The sequence below is a fragment of the Toxorhynchites rutilus genome, chromosome 3 (genome assembly GCF_029784135.1).
Source record: "Toxorhynchites rutilus septentrionalis strain SRP chromosome 3, ASM2978413v1, whole genome shotgun sequence".
NCBI classification, from domain to species: Eukaryota; Metazoa; Arthropoda; class Insecta; order Diptera; family Culicidae; genus Toxorhynchites; species Toxorhynchites rutilus.
This window is the reverse complement of record NC_073746.1, coordinates 198777750-198797713: the sequence shown is the minus strand read 5'-3', so window position 1 is coordinate 198797713 and position 19964 is coordinate 198777750. Positions and strand designations below refer to the sequence as shown.

At 41.7% G+C, this 19964-nt stretch overlaps 1 protein-coding gene across 2 annotated transcripts in view; it reads right to left on the bottom strand.

Annotated features, from left to right (window-relative positions):
* LOC129776441 (retinal homeobox protein Rax-like) overlaps nt 1-14715 on the bottom strand; it is a 102102-nt gene extending 87387 nt beyond the window's left edge. The window contains exon 1 of one of the 2 annotated variants that reach the window (XM_055782095.1): nt 14302-14715. In XM_055782095.1, the coding sequence (XP_055638070.1) occupies nt 14302-14650 (349 nt within the window). In that variant the 5' untranslated portion in view covers nt 14651-14715. The remainder of the gene's footprint in view (nt 1-14301) is intronic. The other variant, XM_055782096.1, reaches the window with a different exon arrangement.
* Between the last annotated feature and the right edge of the window lie 5249 nt (nt 14716-19964).

Sequence of the window (19964 nt, the reverse complement as noted above, 5' to 3'; positions counted from 1 at the left end):
TGTCCAACAATATTAATCTTATACTGCTGTACCATGTATATTATACAAGTGCTTATCATGTATTTGCTAGTCATGACATTTTCTGTTATGTTATGTCTCATTTAATGTCATAAATTGGGATGACAAAACATGAGCTAAAAATCAATTTTGGGTGTAGAACACATCTTCAATATGATATATGAAATGCTGTCGGGTCCTGCGTTCGTGGATTTCTATAATCTAGAACAGGCGTCTTGTACGATATTAGCATTGATCGCTGGATATGCTCCGATTTATATGGAAGTAGTGGTGGAAGTAGAGCAAGGGTCGTTGTAAGCTCCGCACCTACTCATTTGACCGCACGTACTGGAAAATGGACTGATTTAAGAAGATGAGAAGTCATGCCCATGAATGGGGTGACAAGTACCGTTGCTCTGAAAGATAGGGCATTATTGTACTCGGCTAACCGCATTATTCCCATTTGTCCATTATATGTGACCTTGCTTTCTGTCTTTCAGAGAGTATAAGTTGTGTAGAGTTTTATCAAAAATTCACGCCGTTAAAATTTAAAAAAACATAAATAAAAAGTCCTTTTCTTTGTTTATTTATTAGCGAGGACTCCAAGAGATCAAAGAAAGGGAAAACTAATATGAAGATAAAGGAAGAAGATGTTATCTGCCATCTAATGCTTACGATGCAATGACGACGTCTATGGAGTTGGTATAAATGCATTGGTGCGATGGACAAAACTAGTGCGTCTTGTGTCGTATTGAATATGTAAAATAAAATGGGAAATACCTGGCCGTGGGAAGCGTTGTGAGTTGTGAGCGTGAGTGCGCATCACTTCTTGCCACACTCACAACGTTGAGACGACACTACAATCACCATGTTCGAAGATGCCGACAACTGCCACAAAGTGGTACTTTTTTCTGGGACGAATGTCGAGGGGTACTTAGTATTTATGTACGGGCTTAGATGGCATTCACCAGCTAAGAAAGAGAGAGGACTTGAAAGGGAATTTTTGGAACGAACGGTTGAATTTAACCAAGTGTCACGCGAAGACAAAGAAATCGCGAAAAGCCTCAAGACGAAAGGAATCCGGAAGCAAAGATGTGGTGCGATTTTACGAGTACTCGCGAATAAAGCAAAACGTTCGCGAGTGTTTGAGAAATAGAATCTCCTCGTTCCAAAACTCCGAGAAGCCACAAGGCGTCGTCTACACGAGCTCGAATCCAGCATCCAGTCGCAATACAGGTGAGTGAAGAGATAGCGCGATTACACGGATTAGACCCCGAGGAATCAAGGAATCAAGGGAGTTTTGTATGTGCCACTCGGCACCCAAGCTGACAATTCACAGATGAATAATGAGAATATTCAGAAAGGAATGGAAAATGTACTTTGCTGGTGATTACATCCACGTTTCTAGTGGAGGCGATCTGATGTGGTGGCAACATCCGTGCCTCTCACGCTGAAAGTCACGAGTTAAATTTCCACTCCCAAAATTGAACTAAAGTAATGAACAAAACAAAAGTGTTGAAAGTCACTATAATACAGAAAAAAAGTAAGGGGTTGTATCCGACCGAATTTTCGACGTAGAACTACGAAGTAATATTATTCAATCTGCTTTTGCATCATTTCAGATATTGTTTTAGAATGCATCGAAACTTTCTAAATAACTGTTTAGTTATTCAGTTATTTTTATGATTTAAATATTAAAAATTATCATTTAAAATTTGAACAACTGTCTTCGGGGCTAGTAAACTGATAGACGAACGAACTTGTCAAGCAAGCTCTGTAATCGACGGCAATCCTCAAGAGTTTTGATAGCCAAATAAATCTTCAAGTCGTCTGCGTAGATCGACACACAGCCAGATACTAGAATAAGGGACACATCATTGTAGAGTATCGCGAACAGCAGTGGCCCAAGATTACTGCCTTGTGGAACTCCCGAACGAACAGCAAACGGAGACGAAGTGTGAGATTGGAGCTTAACACGGAGCGTTCTTCCAGAAAGGTAAGTTACAAAAAGAAAGTTAATCGATTATAAGTGGGTGTTTAAAGTGAAGAGAAACAGTAACGGTGATGCGGAAAGGTACAAAGCCAGGTTGGTTGCCGTGGCTTTACACTTTTGCGTTCCTGAATGGTATATCTATGAGGACCAGTGCCACAAATTATCAAAATTTATTCACGAATGAAGAAATTAGATTTTTCCCAGTATCGAATGAATTCTCTTCTGTTGAAACATATCTGTCATAATGAGTATAACACAAGAGTCGAGACGCATGAGATTAAAAAAAATGGTTTAGGTCTGGTATATTGATCGAAACAGCATGAACGAATTTCGAAACGCCTGCATTCAGGCACTTCCATTACTGTCAATAATTTCAGGTGATTATCACGAACGTTAAGTTGATCTTCATCGCTTGCTGTGAATTTTTATTGAAAACGTGTCACCCATTGCGCATATAAATGGTGGTGTATGTCATTTACGGGCAATCGTAAGTAGATTCATAAAACGTAGCAAGAGTTATTCTATACATTCTATTGCCGAACTCGCCAAAAACAAGAATTTTGTGTGATGGATTGCCATCCTTTACTATTAATCGATTTTACTCACCATTGGTGACGTTGAATTTTATGCTTTGATTTTCACTAACACGCAATGATCTTCATTTTCGATCTTACGAATACCATGACGAAAAAGAAGGTGCAAATGAAAAATGAACTTCATGGCAAGCTGATGTTGATGTTCATTCCACTGGGGTTCATTGACAGTGTTGTTTCATATTTATCGACTCTCGCTTGAGCAGTAGGTTATCAATACAAGGAAGGCAGCAATTCGCTGAATTTGGATGTCGTGAACGTGAATATTTTCAGCACTGATGAGGACATTCATATGCGTGCACCAGGTGGCTTTGAGAAGGTAAATGGCCTTGTGTGTAAACTAAATAATGATGTCTTGGTCTCAAACAGGCTTCTGAAGCTGGAATTAGCATTCCCATTCTGCAGCGAAGGATTTACTGAAAGAAAATATGATTTTGACGTAGGACTACGTCTAACCGGAAGATATAGGGGGTGAAATGGAAATCTAGGCACTGAACAAGTAGGAAAAAATGCAAGATTTGGAACGCTTATAACTCGAGCATTTCTCAATAGATCGCAAAGGTTTTTGCATCAATTGATAGGAAATATATCTACGCATCTATCATAACGAATAACATTTCATTTTTCTTGAGATAAATAATTGAATAATTGTGAAATATCAAGCATTGTCAAAATGCACTATGTGCCCATTTTTGATTGGTCCATTTTGTGCTCCTCAAATCGAACCGACCAAAACGGGCAACCAGAGCAGCAGCGAAATAGAATGAACCACGATTGGAAAGGAAAAAGAAAAAAATTAACGAAACATTGGTCGCAGTCTCACACATGCGTAATTCTCGAGCCAGCCAGTCAGCTTAAAATCCCCGCTCCGCTGCCGTAACGATCATTCTCATTCAAACCGTACACCACATCGGTTCGCATCACAACACATCAACAAACCAACCGAAGCAGCCATGTCTGGACATGGTAAAGGAGGAAAAGTGAAGGGAAAGGCAAAATCCCGCTCGAACCGTGTTGATCTGGAGTTCCCCGCAAGGGTAGCTAGGTCGAGCGCGTTAGTACCAGTGCACCAGTCCACCTAGCCGGCGTTATATAGTTTCGGCCGCCGAAGTGATCGAGTTAGCTGGTAAAGCTGCTTGCGACGATAAGAAAACCCGCATTCGGAACAGAACACATTCGGTTCGGTGGACATCAAGACAACAGGCAGTTGCAGCGAGTGGCGAGTGGCAAACTCAATCGCAAAACGGCATCAGGTAGCAGAAGAAAAAAGTTTGTTCTTTATACACTTTATATATATTTGGTCAAATCCAGAACAAGGCGGCATCGAGGGCGTTCGAAATGATTTTTTTCAAAACCACGAGTACTAAGTTTTCTAAATTGGAACCATTCCATAAAACAAGGCGCTTTTCAGGGCCATTAAACCTTCCAAAAAAGAGTTTAGGAAATACAGTTCAATGCTTTCTAAAACAATATCCAAAATAATAATAAAACACAAATTGATTTTTTCATAATTTGTTTGCCAGGATATGATGAGTAGGTGAATTTGGCAGTTGTTCTGAGCTTATTGATTTTCACCAATTCTTAAATTGCTTCTAGATTGAAAGTACATTAATTTACACTTATCTCGACATTTAGCTAATTGGACGGACCAGTAAAGCGACATATTTAGTTGGACATTTTTGTAAACATAGAGTTCGGGGTCCAAATTATGACCCCACATTGAAGGTCGACACTGTACCACTGCCATCGCAAAAGTTCAATTACAGGTTAAAATTACCTCCAATCCGATACTGAGTGGTGGTAATACGACGTGCCATTGAATGTAATATACTGTAAAATATGTCACAAGCTGGATGGGAAGAAATTTTCCAACTGTGAAAGCTGTGGCGAGTGGCAAATGCAATCGCTAAACAGCAAGGTTTAGCTGAACAAGATGGGGATATCGAGTGATAACAAAACAATAAACTCTTTAGATTGAAGATAATTTTGTGATCCTGAAAAGGACCCTTTTTAGCCTGCATGTGAATCCAACGAGCGAACAAATCGTAATGAATGTATTTTTTTGCCATTGCTCCCTTTTAACGCTCATTCGTTCGTCTCGTTGGACTCGCCCCTCTGGCTGAGTCTGCAGATTTGTCTCTATCCTGTGAGTGTGTACCGCTAGAGTATAAAACACGCGGACCCCAAAAAAATATCTTATTTTCTTTCAAACCGTAAACCCGTGTGGTTGTACGGCATCGGCATCGTGGAGGTAACAAAGGAGGACAAGTTAAGGGAAAGGCAAAGTCTCACTCGAACCGTGCAAGTCTCCAGTTCCCTGTTGGTAGCATTCACTGATTGCTCCGCAAGGGTAACTAGGCAGAACGGATTGGTGCCGGAGCACCAGTATACCTAACAACGATTATAGAGTTTCGGCCGTCGGAGTGCTCGAGTTGCCTTGCAAAGCTTCTCACAACAATCAGAAAACCCGCATCAAGAACAGAGCAGCTTCGGTTCGGCGCTCATCAAGGCAACAATTAGTTTCAGTGAGTGGCAAAGTGTTTCTCCGGCACGTCGCATCAAATGTAATTTACTGAACAACATGTCACAAGCTAGATGGGAAGAAATTTTCCAACTGTGAAAGCTGTGGCGAGTGGCAAACGCAATAGTTAAACAGGAAGGTTTAACCGAACAATATGGGAATATCGAGTGATAACAAAAACACAACACCAAAGGTTCTTTTCAGAACCATCAACATATTCATGAAGAGTAAACAGTAAACTAATCCATTTTTAAGGTAGATAGGTAGGTATTCACGTAGGAGAAGAAAATAAAACAATATATTTAAAATATATATTTAACAAAAGCTGTCCCCTTTGTATAGTCCTACGTCACTCCGGTTATGTCCCCGACATTACCCACCCGTCTTTTTGTTTGTATCATTCGCGACAGAATAGCGAATGTTTTATGTTGGCATTCATGTGGGCGATATTTTGATCCTGAGTGGTACCAAAGTACCAAAGTACCAAAGAGATATCTTTCGAACACAACCAGTTCACACCATGTGGCTATGTTTTGATTCAATTTGAAGTTATATACAGTAGATTCTCGATTATCAGCGATCATTAACCCTGTTATTCTCGCGCGCAAAATCGTAACTCGTATACTCACAGACTGTACGTGTCTCCTAAAAATACACAATATCAATATCAATATTGTGTATTTTAGGTGTTCTTCTTCTTCTTATATGGCACTAACGTTCCTAGAGGAACTCCGCCGTCTCAACGTAGTATTACTTGCGTCATTTTCATTAGTACTTAGTTGAGATTTCTATGCCAAATAACACGCCTTGAATGCATTCTGAGTGGCAAGCTGAATACGCGTGACCACAGTGCAAGTCAGAGGAAATTTCTTTGAAGAAAAATTTTAGGTGTTATTGGTATTTATTCAAAGAAACAATATCAATGTTCATTGTGTGTGTATGTATTGCCGCGACTAAGTAAAGGTTTATAGATCGGATAGGAGGGATATGAAACAGGGACACAACGAAGGAAACGCTATTAAACGTTGACCTCGGCGTTTCTGAGGAACAGGTATAGATGAAGCAGAAGATCAGGATCAGGACTCAAGATAACCGAACGGGGATATCCGATAGTCTTCAGATATCCCGGACGGGGATAACCGATTGTCTGCCTGAGAGTATCGGATATCCCCGTATCGGGTATCGGATATCCCCGTCCGGGATATCTTAGGTAGCCGGGATCCTGATCTTCTGCTTCATCTATACCTGTTCCTCAGAAACGCCGATGTCAACGTTTAATGATGTTTCCTTCGTTGTGTCCCTGTTTCATATCCCTCCTATCGGATCTATAAACTTTTACTTAGTCGCGGCAATACATACACACACTCTTTTCAGATGCACAGGCCGAAGGTTGTGTGGTCCACTGATCATTCAACAAGAGCCCAAGGTTGTACCGCTCATGACAACTCTACACGAACTGATGATTGCGCCGGCTAGTGACCATTCTATCCTGGATTCTTCGAGTCGAGAAGGCGCACCACGCTAGATATGGGGTACAGACTAGGGGGCGTTGCTGATTAATGGTCAGCTGCATACCAATAGGAAGTATCCCGTGTCGGGCACACGTACAGAGCATTGGAGACAGCAACATCCCAATTACGAGAACACTTGTAATACTAACCTCGAGCCGACCGCGAGTAATCGGTTACATATTACTAACATAGATAATAAGGAAAACTGTCAAAATATTGAACTCCCGGCCCCGTCAGGCTAACGCCATATGAGCCTTGATCAAATTAAATATTTTGGAAAAAAAATTGTGTATTTTTAGGTGTTATTGGTATTTATTCAAAGAAAAAGATAAAATTGAATGAGACAACTCCAGAAAATACCATTTCTTTAACTTCATTCAGATTCTTCGCCGATTGCCCGAAGTAACCAGACGAAGGAAAGTCGCGTCCAAGTTCCGTTATCGGTTACCGCGTGATTGTTGTTTTTTTTGCCGCTGAAGAGTTCATTTCGCTATCTGGATAGTGAATAAAGTGCCCTGCCTGCAAGTGGATAGAGGCTTTCATCCTCGGAAAGCCAAGCATTGGTTTTTGTTTTGTCGCTGCTTCGCCGACATTGGAGATTTCGCCGAGTCATCGTGCCAACAGTGACAGTGCGGGTAAGCTTTCACCGACGACTGTGTGTAGTGGTGTCGTAGGCACATTCCCACCACCAACGAGCTTTCAGCACGCTCCCGTTAATCTGCACTGGAGTGCGTTCAAAGGTGAATAAGATTGAATATAGTGAGAGAAAATATTTATTAATTATAAGTTTTTTTTGTTTGTTTTTGTGAATTATTATTATTGTGAAATATTATTTTAAAAACATACTTAGAATATAAGTGCCAATTTTAAAATGGCAGAGGGTGGGGGACCTTCGGATATGGAGGTCTCTGACTCTAGTTCCCTCCTAAGTGATAAAAAAAAGTCACTCAAACGCGTACCAAATACGGAAGATACTTCTTCTGGGGACGAGTCAGCTAACCCTACCAAGCCTCCCTCCAAAAAACTAGCAAATCTCCCATCTGCCCTTAACGATCCCACTCTACCTTCAACCTCGTCTTCTCCCTCTGTTCTTCCCGCTCCTTCTCAACCTTCGTCTTCCCACTCTCAATCCCCGTCCTCGCCTTCCCCCCCTGTTATTCCCACTCCCCGTGTAAAGGTCTATCCAGAAGATGCGCCCGGAACTGGTCCCTGGGTTGTTTTCTTCAGGCCTAAGCCAAATGGAAAGGCGTTGAGAGTCATGCAGATCGCGAAAGATCTGGCAAGGTATACCTCCGTTTCGGAAATTTCGAAGGTTAGACCAAACAAATTGCGAGTTGTCGTGAATGATCGAAAAGACGCAAACAAGATTGTTGTCGATCAGCATTTTACAATTGAGTATCGGGTCTACATTCCCTCTCACATAGTCGAAATTGAGGATGTGATAACCGAAACGGGCTTGACGTGCGAATACATTACGAGTGAAGGTACCGGCCGTTTTAAAAAACTGCCCTCGACGACTGTTAAGATCTTGGGTTGCCGCCAGCTCGGAACAGTCTCCCATGAAGGAGAAGAAAAGAAATTTACGCCGTCCAACTCGTTTCGAGTCACCTTCGCTGGTTCAGCTCTCCCTGACTACGTGATGGTAGATAAATTGAGGTTAGCCGTGCGACTTTTTATTCCAAAGCCAATGACTTGTCTAAAGTGCAAGTCAGTTGGTCACACGGCTGCTTATTGTGCCAATAAAGAACGATGTGCCACTTGCGGAGAACAACATGAGGGGAAATCCTGCAGTGCGACTGAGCATAAGTGTCCATATTGCGGGGGATCCCCACACGTGCTCTCAGCTTGTGAAACATACAAGGCTCGCTGGGAGAAACAGAAGCGCTCTTTGAGGGAACGCTCTAAACGCACTTTCGCAGAAATTTTGAAGGGCGCTTCTCCACTAGCTCAAGAACAATAACCAATCAATACACACAATATCTTCGCTACGTTGCCAGTTGACGAAATGGAAGCGGATACAGCTAACGGGGGCACGCCGTTTATTTCTCAAGGGAATCCCCGGCGCAAAAATGTGACCACTCCCAAAGTTCAAGGACAAGTCCCTCCGGTGATACCCCCTGTTAGCTTGCCCAAAAAATCGAGTGCAGCGGATAAGCAAAATCAGGTCCCTCCTGGCCTCCGTGGTAATAGTTCACCTTCGAACGACCCAGCACTCGAGGGGACATCAAAAACCCCAACTGTCCCTGTTTTTCCGTCAAGTTCAACTTCCCAATCGGGATTTATAAAGTTGTCTGACCTTGTGGATCAAATCTTCACGTGTTTTAATGTTTCCGACTCCATCAGAACCATTGTCACCGCAATGCTTCCAGTACTAAAGACAATTTTGCAGCAATTGATGCAAACATGGCCCCTCCTTGCAATGATTATCTCTCTTGATGTCTAATTTAAATAGAGAGGTCGGAGATATCACTGTTTTACAGTGGAATTGTCGTAGTCTTATCCCTAAATTGGATACATTCAAATTTCTAATTCATAAACTCAATTGTGATGTTTTTGCTCTATCCGAAACCTGGCTCTCTTCTCAAAATGATCTCTCTTTCCACGATTTTAATATAATACGCTTGGACCGCGATGACAGATACGGAGGGGTACTATTGGGAATCAATAAGTGTCACTCATTTTTTAGAATTGACCTTCCACCTATTGGAGGGATCGAAGCTGTTGCTTGTCATGCAAACATCAGAGGCAAAGACCTCTGTATAGTCAGCTTGTATTGGCCTCCGAGAGCTGCGGTTAGCCGCAAGCAACTTGTTGACATGTGCTCACTCCTTCCTGAGCCACGATTGATCTTGGGAGACTTCAACTCTCACGGAACTGCCTGGGGGGAACCGTACGACGATAATCGTTTATCGTTGATATATGACCTTTGTAACAGCTTCAATATGACCGTTTTGAACACTGGGGAAACAACACGTGTACCTAAACCTCCTGCTAAACCAAGTGCTCTTGACCTCTCGCTTTGCTCGAATTCACTATCGTTAGATTGCAAGTGGAATGTAATCCAGGATCCCAACGGTAGTGATCACTTGCCAATAAAAATTTCTATCACCAATGGGTTGAATTCTTCTGAATCTATAAACATGGCATACGACCTCACAAGACACATTGACTGGAAAAAATATGCGGACGCGATTGCTCTAGCCATCAATTCCAGAGATGGTTTGCCTCCATTGGAGGAGTATAACTTCATTTCTCGTTTGATCTATGACAGCGCGGTTCGCGCTCAAACGAAACCCATCCCAGGTTCCACTATTCGTCGAAGGCCTCCCAATCCATGGTGGGATGGCCAGTGTTCCAAGCTTTATGGAGATAAATCGAATGCATTTAAAGCTTTTCGGAAACGTGGAACCATTGAGAATTTTCAAACATATTTGGACCTTGAAAATCAATTTAAAAACTTGATCAAAGGGAAAAAACGTGCTTATTGGCGAAATTTCGTGGAAGGTTTATCACGAGAAACGTCAATGAAAAAATTATGGAAAGTGGCTCGAAACATGAGAAATCGCTCTTCATCCAATGAAAGCGAGGAATATTCACATCGATGGATTTTTTATTTTGCACGAAAGGTTTGTCCCGATTCCGCTCCAGTGCAAAGAATTATTCGAGATATACCACAAGATAGGTGCGATCTTGATTCCGAGTTTTCGATGGTAGAATTCTCTCTTGCTCTCCTTTCATGTAACAATTCTGCTCCGGGATCGGATAGAATTAAGTTCAACTTGCTGAAAAATCTCCCTGATGTGGCGAAACATCGCTTGTTGAACTTATTCAATCGGTTTCTGGAGCATAATATTGTTCCAGATGATTGGAGACAAGTACGAGTTATAGCTATTCAAAAACCCGGAAAACCCGCGTCCGACTTCAATTCGTACCGCCCAATAGCAATGCTGTCTTGTATACGGAAATTGTTGGAGAAAATTATCTTGTTTCGCCTTGATCGATGGGTTGAAACGAATGGCCTACTCTCAGATACACAATATGGGTTCCGCAGGGGCAAGGGGACGAATGATTGTCTTGCGTTGCTTTCTTCAGAAATTCAAATGGCTTACGCCGAAAAAAAAACAAATGGCTTCAGTATTCTTGGACATAAAGGGGGCCTTTGATTCAGTTTCAATAGAGGTTTTGTCAGACAAATTACACTCTCGGGGTCTGCCGCCTCTATTGAATAATATGTTATATAACTTGCTTTGTGAGAAACATTTGAACTTTTCTCACGGAGATTCGGCAGTAAGTCGGGTCTCTTACATGGGACTCCCCCAGGGCTCATGTTTAAGCCCCCTTTTGTACAACTTCTACGTAAGCGACATTGACAATTGCCTTACACAAAATTGCAGCCTAAGACAACTTGCAGATGATGGAGTGGTGTCTGTCGTAGGATCAAACGAATCCGACCTGCAAGAATCCTTACAAGATACTTTGAACAATTTTTCAACCTGGGCCATTGGGCTAGGGATCGAGTTCTCCACGGAGAAAACAGAGATGGTGGTTTTTTCTAGGAAGCATAAACCAGCAAAACCAAAGCTTCAACTTTTGGGTAAACCGATCACTCATGCTATGTCATTCAAGTATCTTGGGGTCTGGTTCGACTCTAAATATACTTGGGGGGCCCATATTAGGTATCTGAGTAAAAAATGTCAACAAAGAATAAACTTTCTCCGTACAATTACCGGCACCTGGTGGGGAGCCCATCCCGAAGATCTTATAATGTTGTATCGAACAACTATTCTCTCAGTGATGGAGTATGGCAGTTTCTGTTTTCAATCAGCTGCCAAAACACACCTCATTAAACTCGAGCGAATTCAGTATCTTTGTCTCCGTATTGCGTTGGGATGTATGCCCTCAACGCATACCATGAGCCTCGAGGTTTTGGCAGGCCTACTCCCACTAAAAGATCGCTTCAATTTATTATCTCTTCGGTTCCTCATCCGGTGTAAGGTTATGAACCCATTGGTGATCGGAAATTTTGAGCAGCTGATCGAGCTAAATTTTCATTCTGGATTCATGAGCTCATATCATGAATTCGTCTCCATGCAGGTTAATCCTTCTTCGTATATTCCCAACCGTGTTTGTTTTCCTGACTACATCAATTCCTCTGTGCATTTTGATCTGTCCATGAAGCAGGATATCCATGGAACATCAGACTATCTTCGATCGAGGATCGTTCCAACGATCTTCGATGCAAAGTATGGGGATATCAATTGTGATAATATGTACTTTACTGATGGGTCCTCTATGAATGAGTCCACAGGATTTGGAGTGTTCAACGAATTTTTTAGCACCTCACACAGTCTTCAGAATCCTTGCTCAGTGTATATTGCTGAATTGGCAGCGATACACTGGGCGCTGGACAGCGTCGCCTCACGACCTGTTGAACACTATTACATTGTAACGGATAGTCTTAGCTCTGTCGAAGCTATCCGTTCAGTGAGGCCGGAAAAGCACTCGCCGTACTTCCTTGAGAGAATACGAGAAATTTTGAGTGCTTTAACCAGACGCTGTTATGTCATTACCTTTGTCTGGGTCCCTTCACATTGCTCAATTCCGGGTAATGAGAGGGCTGACTCATTAGCAAAGGTAGGTGCAATTGAAGGCGATATTTATCAGCGTCAAATCGCATTCAATGAATTTTATTCTTTAGTCCGCAAAAATACCATAGTTAACTGGCAACGCAAATGGAACGAAGATGAATTGGGCCGGTGGCTCCACTCGATTATCCCTAAGGTTAGCCTCAAACCATGGTTCAAAAGTCTGGACTTGAGTCGGGACTTTATTCGCACCTTCTCCCGACTCATGTCCAATCACTGTTCGTTAGATGCGCTACTCTTTCGTATTAATCTTGCCGACAACAATCTTTGTGTTTGTGGCCAAGGTTACCACGACATCGAGCACGTTGTTTGGTCGTGCGAGCTGTATCTTGTCGCCAGATCGAATTTAGTAGTCACCCTTCGGGCCCGAGGAAGGCAGCCCATGATGCCGGTGAGAGACGTGTTGGCTCGGTTAGACCTTGATTACATGTCCCAAATATATGTATTCCTTAAAGCTATCGATCTTCGTGTGTGATTGTCCTTACATCCTTAGTTTTTCCTTTTCCTTTTCCTTTGTGAGAGATCGGATCCCTTCTTAAGAATAAGATGAAATGTAAATACATATTAGATATAAGATAGGTTTAAGAATTGAGTGTGATGAGTGTGATTGAGAGTGTGATTGAGAGTGTGATTGAGAGTGTGAGTGTGATCATTGTCAATATACCCTCATATCCCCTCCTTTTCCTGAAGAAAATATGTCACCCTTCTAAACTCGAGTCGACCGCGAGTAATCGGTTTCCTATATTATTAACATTAGAATTAAGGAAAAATGTTTATATACTAGTAACAATACAGTAAGGAGTTCGGCTCCTTTAAACCTATGTAACTGAGCCTGTAAAATAAACGATTTAAATAAAAAAAATAAAAAATAATAAACTTCATTCAATTTTAATAATCATTTAATTCGGTCACCTCATTGATTCTTAGACTGTCAGAACGTATGCGCGAGTATACGAGGGTTAAAAAAATTATTGTTACTATATGGCAAACATAGAGAAATGTGAGATTGAACATGAACAAAAGATGTTTTGATCGAATAAAATAATATCATTCCAAGGGGTTTAATGTGGATACCGGAGCGAAACTAGGGATAGCTGGTAAATTAATTTTCTAAACAGATAATAACAAGATTTTCAAGTGTTGTGGAAGATCCCATTGCAGATACATGTTGATACGTTTATACCCAAGGTTGAATGATTGGTCTAGGGTTGGAAATTTTTCGACATGCGATGAAATAAATACGTTTAGATAATGGATTAAATTGTTCTTTTGATGACTTGTCTATGGCTGCGAAATAACCAGTCCTTTTTTCTTCAATTTGATTTGCATACTGGTAAGTGTGATGTCACAAAATACATACAGTTTCAAATTATTCTCAATAAGATAACTCGTCCTGTTCAAACCTCTTTATGGAAATAGAATGGGACCATCATCTTTTTTTAATAAAAATATTTGAGTCTCAAATATCTGATTGAATTATTTTGATAGCTCAAACTCCAAACACGTTTTCTCTATTTAAGCTTTAGGACATGAAGATTTACTGATTATTGAGTTATTTTGTGTCGTCAAAAATGATAGTCTTCTCTGAGTTTCGACATAGTTCAATCGAAAGTAGAAAACGAATATTTAATATCCTTATGAATATTGATTCCTGTTAGTTAAAAATATAGCGTTTGTCAATGTATTAAAATAAACTTAATACGTAAGGAAAAATTTCTCCTTGTCTTAAAATGTTTATAAAATACACTGTAATGTTCACGGTTGCCCGGTTTTCATTCCATTTTTAGAATGTTATTAGTATCAGATTTCTGTTCTAATCTTCGATCATAATATATTAAATATTAGTCGGGAATAATCTCTGTCATTTCATTTAAAATCACTGGCATTTATTCATAAGGCAGAAGAAGTAAAACATCGATTTGATCTGAAATTGAAAACGATGTTTCCTCTAATTTTAAAATGAATCAACTGAATTGATTTCACACGTTAACACATTTTACGGCGTTTTGATTTGAATCGATACAAATCGATAGTTACTTACTATTAGTTGATTCCTCATTGTTATAATTTGTCATTTGGAGCAAATTGTCGACTGAAAACCTTTTGAAATTTTCAGTACTTCTTTGACCTAAACTATTATTGATTCCACTTATCATATTCAAACACACTTCAGAGTTTAATTCTCGTATATCGTGAGCATTATTATCATCACTTGAGTGCAAGTTCTTCGGCGGAAAATTGTTTTTGGAACCATCATAATTACTATTTCCAATGTTATGCAAATATATTTCATCCGTGTTGAAGACACTTATCGGCGTTGCAGAAAAGCATTGCGCGCTTTCGTTCAGAGCTGCATCGGAATCAACACCAATAATCGCACTGTCCTCCATTATATCTCATTAATTAACTATGTTTTAAAAATATACTACTCAACTCTCGGCACAATAATTATTAAATTTAACATTTGTAACACTCACGATCGAATTAAGAAGCAACATGTTTCATATATGATTATACGAAAGAAACTGGGAAAACCATTTTTCTTTCATCTCCGCGTTCCTTTGAAACGAAAGGGGGCAGGGAAAACGTGTTGTATCGAAAGCATAGGCGTGGCTTTAACAGCGTTCTGTTCGTCATGAATTGCATGATATACCTCAGTCGCATCAACCGTATAAAAATGTATACGTCGAAAATTTAACGATCGAAAATAAATTGGACTTGTAGGTTGAATAAAAAAAGTAAAAACCTCAGCAATTATATGTAAATTCAAATCTAAATCGATTAAATTTGAAACCAGTACACCTTTGCTGAAGTATGTAAGGTGAAATAATAGACACATGCTGGATCAGCAAAATAATTCAATTGTTTTCAATTAAAAAAAATCAACCTAATAAAATGGTATGATTAGTATTTCTTAGTATTTTTCATTGGTCATTTATTACTCGAAACATATTTCTTGAAAATTTCCTTTAGTAACCATTCATTTTGAATTTTGTCCTGTCTTGCTCTAAACATTGCACAACAATTCCATGTCCCGACCCTCTCCGTTTTTTTTAAACTGTGTACATATAGTGGAGGCTACCTTACCTATATCGTACCGAGCTATAATTTTTTTTACGAAATCCATTGGTGTAATTTTGATTACTGGCGTTTAAGAAACCCCCAATGATCAAGATTTTCTTTTCAATCTTCAATTTTACGGGAAATGGCGAAAAATGGAAAAATCTAGAATTGACAAAAACCATTTTTTTCTTTTCTGTAAGAAGTTCAATTGAATGTTTTTTTTCCTACATCGCACACCTACATCGTTTTTTTACAAAGTAATACTGTAGAAAAGTTAACATATTTTCGTATCGTTTCGTATACATATGCATCTGAATTCCGAGTTTTTTTTAGCAGGAAGGTCGTTGTTGGCTTAGCCAACAGAGGTGCAGTTTCCGGAAAACAAATCATCACTGTGTTTGCTGGGGTGATTAAAATTTTCTTTAATGAAAATTGGATTTAGTTACATGTTAATATTTCTAATATAATGCCCAACGTTTTTAGTGACTCCTGTTGCCTGTTTTATCAGGAAGCTTTCCCAAGTGTGTTCAACCATTGTTCAACCTAACTATTTTCTAGGAAATAGATAATGAAGAAGTAAGCGGTGCCAATCTCGAAATCTAAATTAATCTGCAGAACTTGACTACTTGACTTCCAAGTTTTATCTTTAATTTTCTCCGCATTGCGCACTGGCTTTTCCTTTTCGTAATATGTTCTAGATTTATTTTTCCGACTATGCCGACTATATATTATTTCAAACAATGATTGCTATGGATTCTTTTTTGCCGTATTCCCATTCATTGAACTCAAACCAAATCAGAGTCTGAACGATGTTTGAAGTAAGGCGTTGTACTATAGGTGAACCGGAGTGTCAAAATTGCTGTTCGGCCATTGCTCGTGAAAAACAAATTTGTTTACAAAACAAATCGCATCTAATCGTACAATTTATATCTATCAAATCGTACAATTTATCATAATTGCTTCAATTTTTTCAGATATCTACAATAAACGCAGTGCGCGCAAAATTTTGTAATGCTAGGTTTTGTAAACACCGTGGGAATACTGCTGGTATTCGACAAATGAATTAGATTAAGAGAGTGTCGTTTCTCAAACGGAATGAAAAAAATATGTAGCAGCTGGTATGGCATATTCAACAATGTTGTTTCCTTTAGTCATTTTCCTCAGCGAGTTGATATGAAACCATAACCACCCAACCAAACAAAAAGTAAATACGTGTCAAGAACGAAACACCTACCGTTTCAGCATCTTGGTTTGAAGCGGGATTAGGATGTTAATGTGCGCTCAGCCCGAGGTGCGTAACAGTCATTATAAAAAAAAATCAGTCGTATTTAAAACTCGTCATCTGATTATAATAGCTGTGAGTTATTGTGAATACACAACATACAAATATTTTTTTCCAATATCTTTCCCTTCCCTATACCTTGAATTACAAACTCGAATTAGATCAAATTAGATACCCAGTTCTAGATTACCTTCGACAGTACACCAAATTATCTAAGGAATTCATCTTAGACCAGAAAGTAGGTCAAGTTGTTCAAATTATGATACACACAAATTATCATATCTTTCTCCAAATATCCCGTTTTATATTATAAGGTTGTTTCAAAAGTTCTTACATTCAAAGTCCAATCGCTCCTATGTGCCTGGTACCATACTGAATAGCATATCCATCACCACCTGTATGCTTTCCACACAGAAGAGATACCCTATCATGTACGGAATGTTGTACCTGACATCCACGACGCGACCGAGTCGATAGACATGATCGGAAGGTGGATGCAAAGTGTGAAACTGCAGATAGCCCACCACAAGACGGAAATGCTGATTGTCAGCAACCGCAGGGCGGTGCAACGTGCAGAAATCACAATTGGAGAGCACTCGATAACCTCGAAGCGAGACCTAAAATACCTGGGGGTGCAGATCGACGATCGACTGAACTTCAACAGTCACGTCGACTACGCTTGTAAAAAAGCAACGAAGGCAATCAATGCACTGACACGAATCATGCCCAACAACTTTGGCCCAAGCAGCAGCAAGAGGCACCTCTTGGCTAGTGTCTCCTCATCGACACTACGTTACGGTGGTCCAGCCTGGATCGCGGCGTTAGAAACTCAGCGGAACACGAAGAGGCTGAATAGTACGTACCGGCTCATGGCGATGCGAGTCGCGAGTGCGTACAGAACCGTGTCAACAGAAGCGGTCTACGTCATAGCCAGGTTGGTCCCCATAGACATCATCTTGGCGGAGGACAGCGAGTGCTATAGGAGGAGGGGAACCAGAGGAATCCGGAAGCTAATGAGGGCGGAGTCGATGGCTAGGTGGCAGCAAGAGTGGAGTGCGGCGCAAAACGGCAGGTGGACGCACAGGCTCATACCGACACTAATGGGCTGGGTGAACAGGAAACACGGAGAGGTAAATTTCCATCTAACGCAGTTTTTGTCTGGTCATGGCTGCTTCAGGCAGTATCTGCACCGGTTCGGACACGCAAGATCGCCTCTTTGTCCGGAGTGTGAAAATGTGGAGGAAACACCGGAACACATCGTATTCGAATGTCCCAGATTCACCACAGTGCGCGAGGGGCTGCCTACCCTTCATGCTGGGAACATCGTGGAGGAAATGTGTCGTGACGAGGGCACCTGGAACGCAGTAAACAGTGCAATCGTACATATCATGTCCGAGCTACAGCGGAAGTGGAGGACCGACCAGCATGCGGATAACGCCTGACCATAAGAGATGAACAATCGAGACGGCTGTAGTACCGGATAGTCCCCCCCCCCCCCCCCGAGAGCCGCCGTGACGGAGTGCGCGTCATGTTGGAGGGCACTACCTAATCGGCGCTCCGCTGGGAAGAGAAATCCTGCGAGGGTGACTGTGACGGGGCGCGCGTCAAGTTGGAGGGCGCTTCCTAATCGGTGCACGTCTCGACAGGTAACCGGATACTGCCACGGAGAAGAGTAAAAATGCCTGCCTGGCAACGCCTGATCGTGGCCTGGATGGAGAAACACTGCGAACGTTTCGAAGGAGCGAGCATCAAGGATGAAACCATGATCAAAATGGTGCATACCCCACGAGAGTAGCTGTGACGGAGTGCGCGTCATGTTGGAGGGCACTACCTAATCGGCGCTCCGCTGGGAAGAGAAATCCTGCGAGGGTGACTGTGACGGGGCGCGCGTCAAGTTGGAGGGCGCTTCCTAATCGGTGCACGTCTCGACAGGTAATCGGATACTGCTGCGAATGACTGAAAAATGCCTGCCTGACAACGCCTGATCGTGGCTTGGATGGAAGAACACCGCGAACGCTCGAAGGAGCGAGCATCAAGGATGAAACCATGATCAAAATGGTGCATACCCCACGAGAGTAGCTGTGACGGAGTGCGCGTCATGTTGGAGGGCACTACCTAATCGGCGCTCCGCTGGGAGAGAAATCCTGCGAGGGTGACTGTGACGGGGCGCGCGTCAAGTTGGAGGGCGCTTCCTAATCGGTGCACGTCTCGACAGGTGAGAAATCCCGCGAGGGTGACTGTGACGGGTTGCGCGTCAAGTTGGAGGGCAATTCCTAATCGGTACACGCCTCGACGGGTAAATGGATGCCTGCGAAGAGTACATAAGCGCAGTGGAATGAAAAGCGAATAGAGAGAAAAAATGTTGAGAAAAAGGGAAGGACAACGCTAGTCAGCGTTGAAAACTCGAAGAGTGCATGAGCACAGCCGCCCCCTGAAGTAGTCGCCTAGATGTGGTCCCAGGGGGAATAAGGCAACGAGTAGAGGGCTTGGTTTTTGTGGGTGCAATCCCCACTCGACGTCTGGGTTAACCCTTCCCAGATAAGGCTGGTAGAGCGTTCCTCACCTCTATAAAAAAAAAAAACCTGACATCCACTGTGTCGTTCATGTGCTCACACAGAGCAACTGCGCTTATCATGCGTTCGCTCAAGGCACAAGCAAGATATAGCACCATCTGGTCAGCCTGCGTATGAGGTGTACTTGGCGAAACAACCACACACGCTAGGTGGAGACGATTGTGGAGTTCCGAAAGCCACTAAGGAATCAGCCAGACAGCCAGACGTGTACGAATACACGTCCTACCTCGTCAAACGCCGGATACCGAAAGAGGCCGGCAAAGGTTGTTCTCGCAGTTAATGCTTATCTCGTGATGAGTTTACACGCACTCTCTCATCGAACTCCCCAGCCCTTTTTCGCCTTACTTCAGTCCATGTTATACTGCCCCATATTAGCCCCGGCGCTCTCCAGCCCTATTACGCCTCACGTCAGTCCATGATACACTGTTCCATATTCAGCCCACACATCTTCCTTCTTCACAATAAAAAGATGACGCAATCTCTTTGATTTTCAAATATTTTTTGATTATTCCTAAAATGCACAAAGTTCCGCATACGAAACTTACACATCCGAATTGTTCGCAAAAAAACCCGTATACATGAGTCATCAAAACGAGACGGACTTTGCGCTTAAGGTCTATTTTGGCTTCTCTCTCCCTTCGTGTGTTTTCTCTTCTACTGGCATTTGGCAACACTTGCGCCGTGTATCAAATACTTCACACTGGGCCGAACTGTAAATTTCAATCACCACAACAAAAAACAACTCGACTGAAATATAATTATACATTTTTATGCAATAATTTTCGT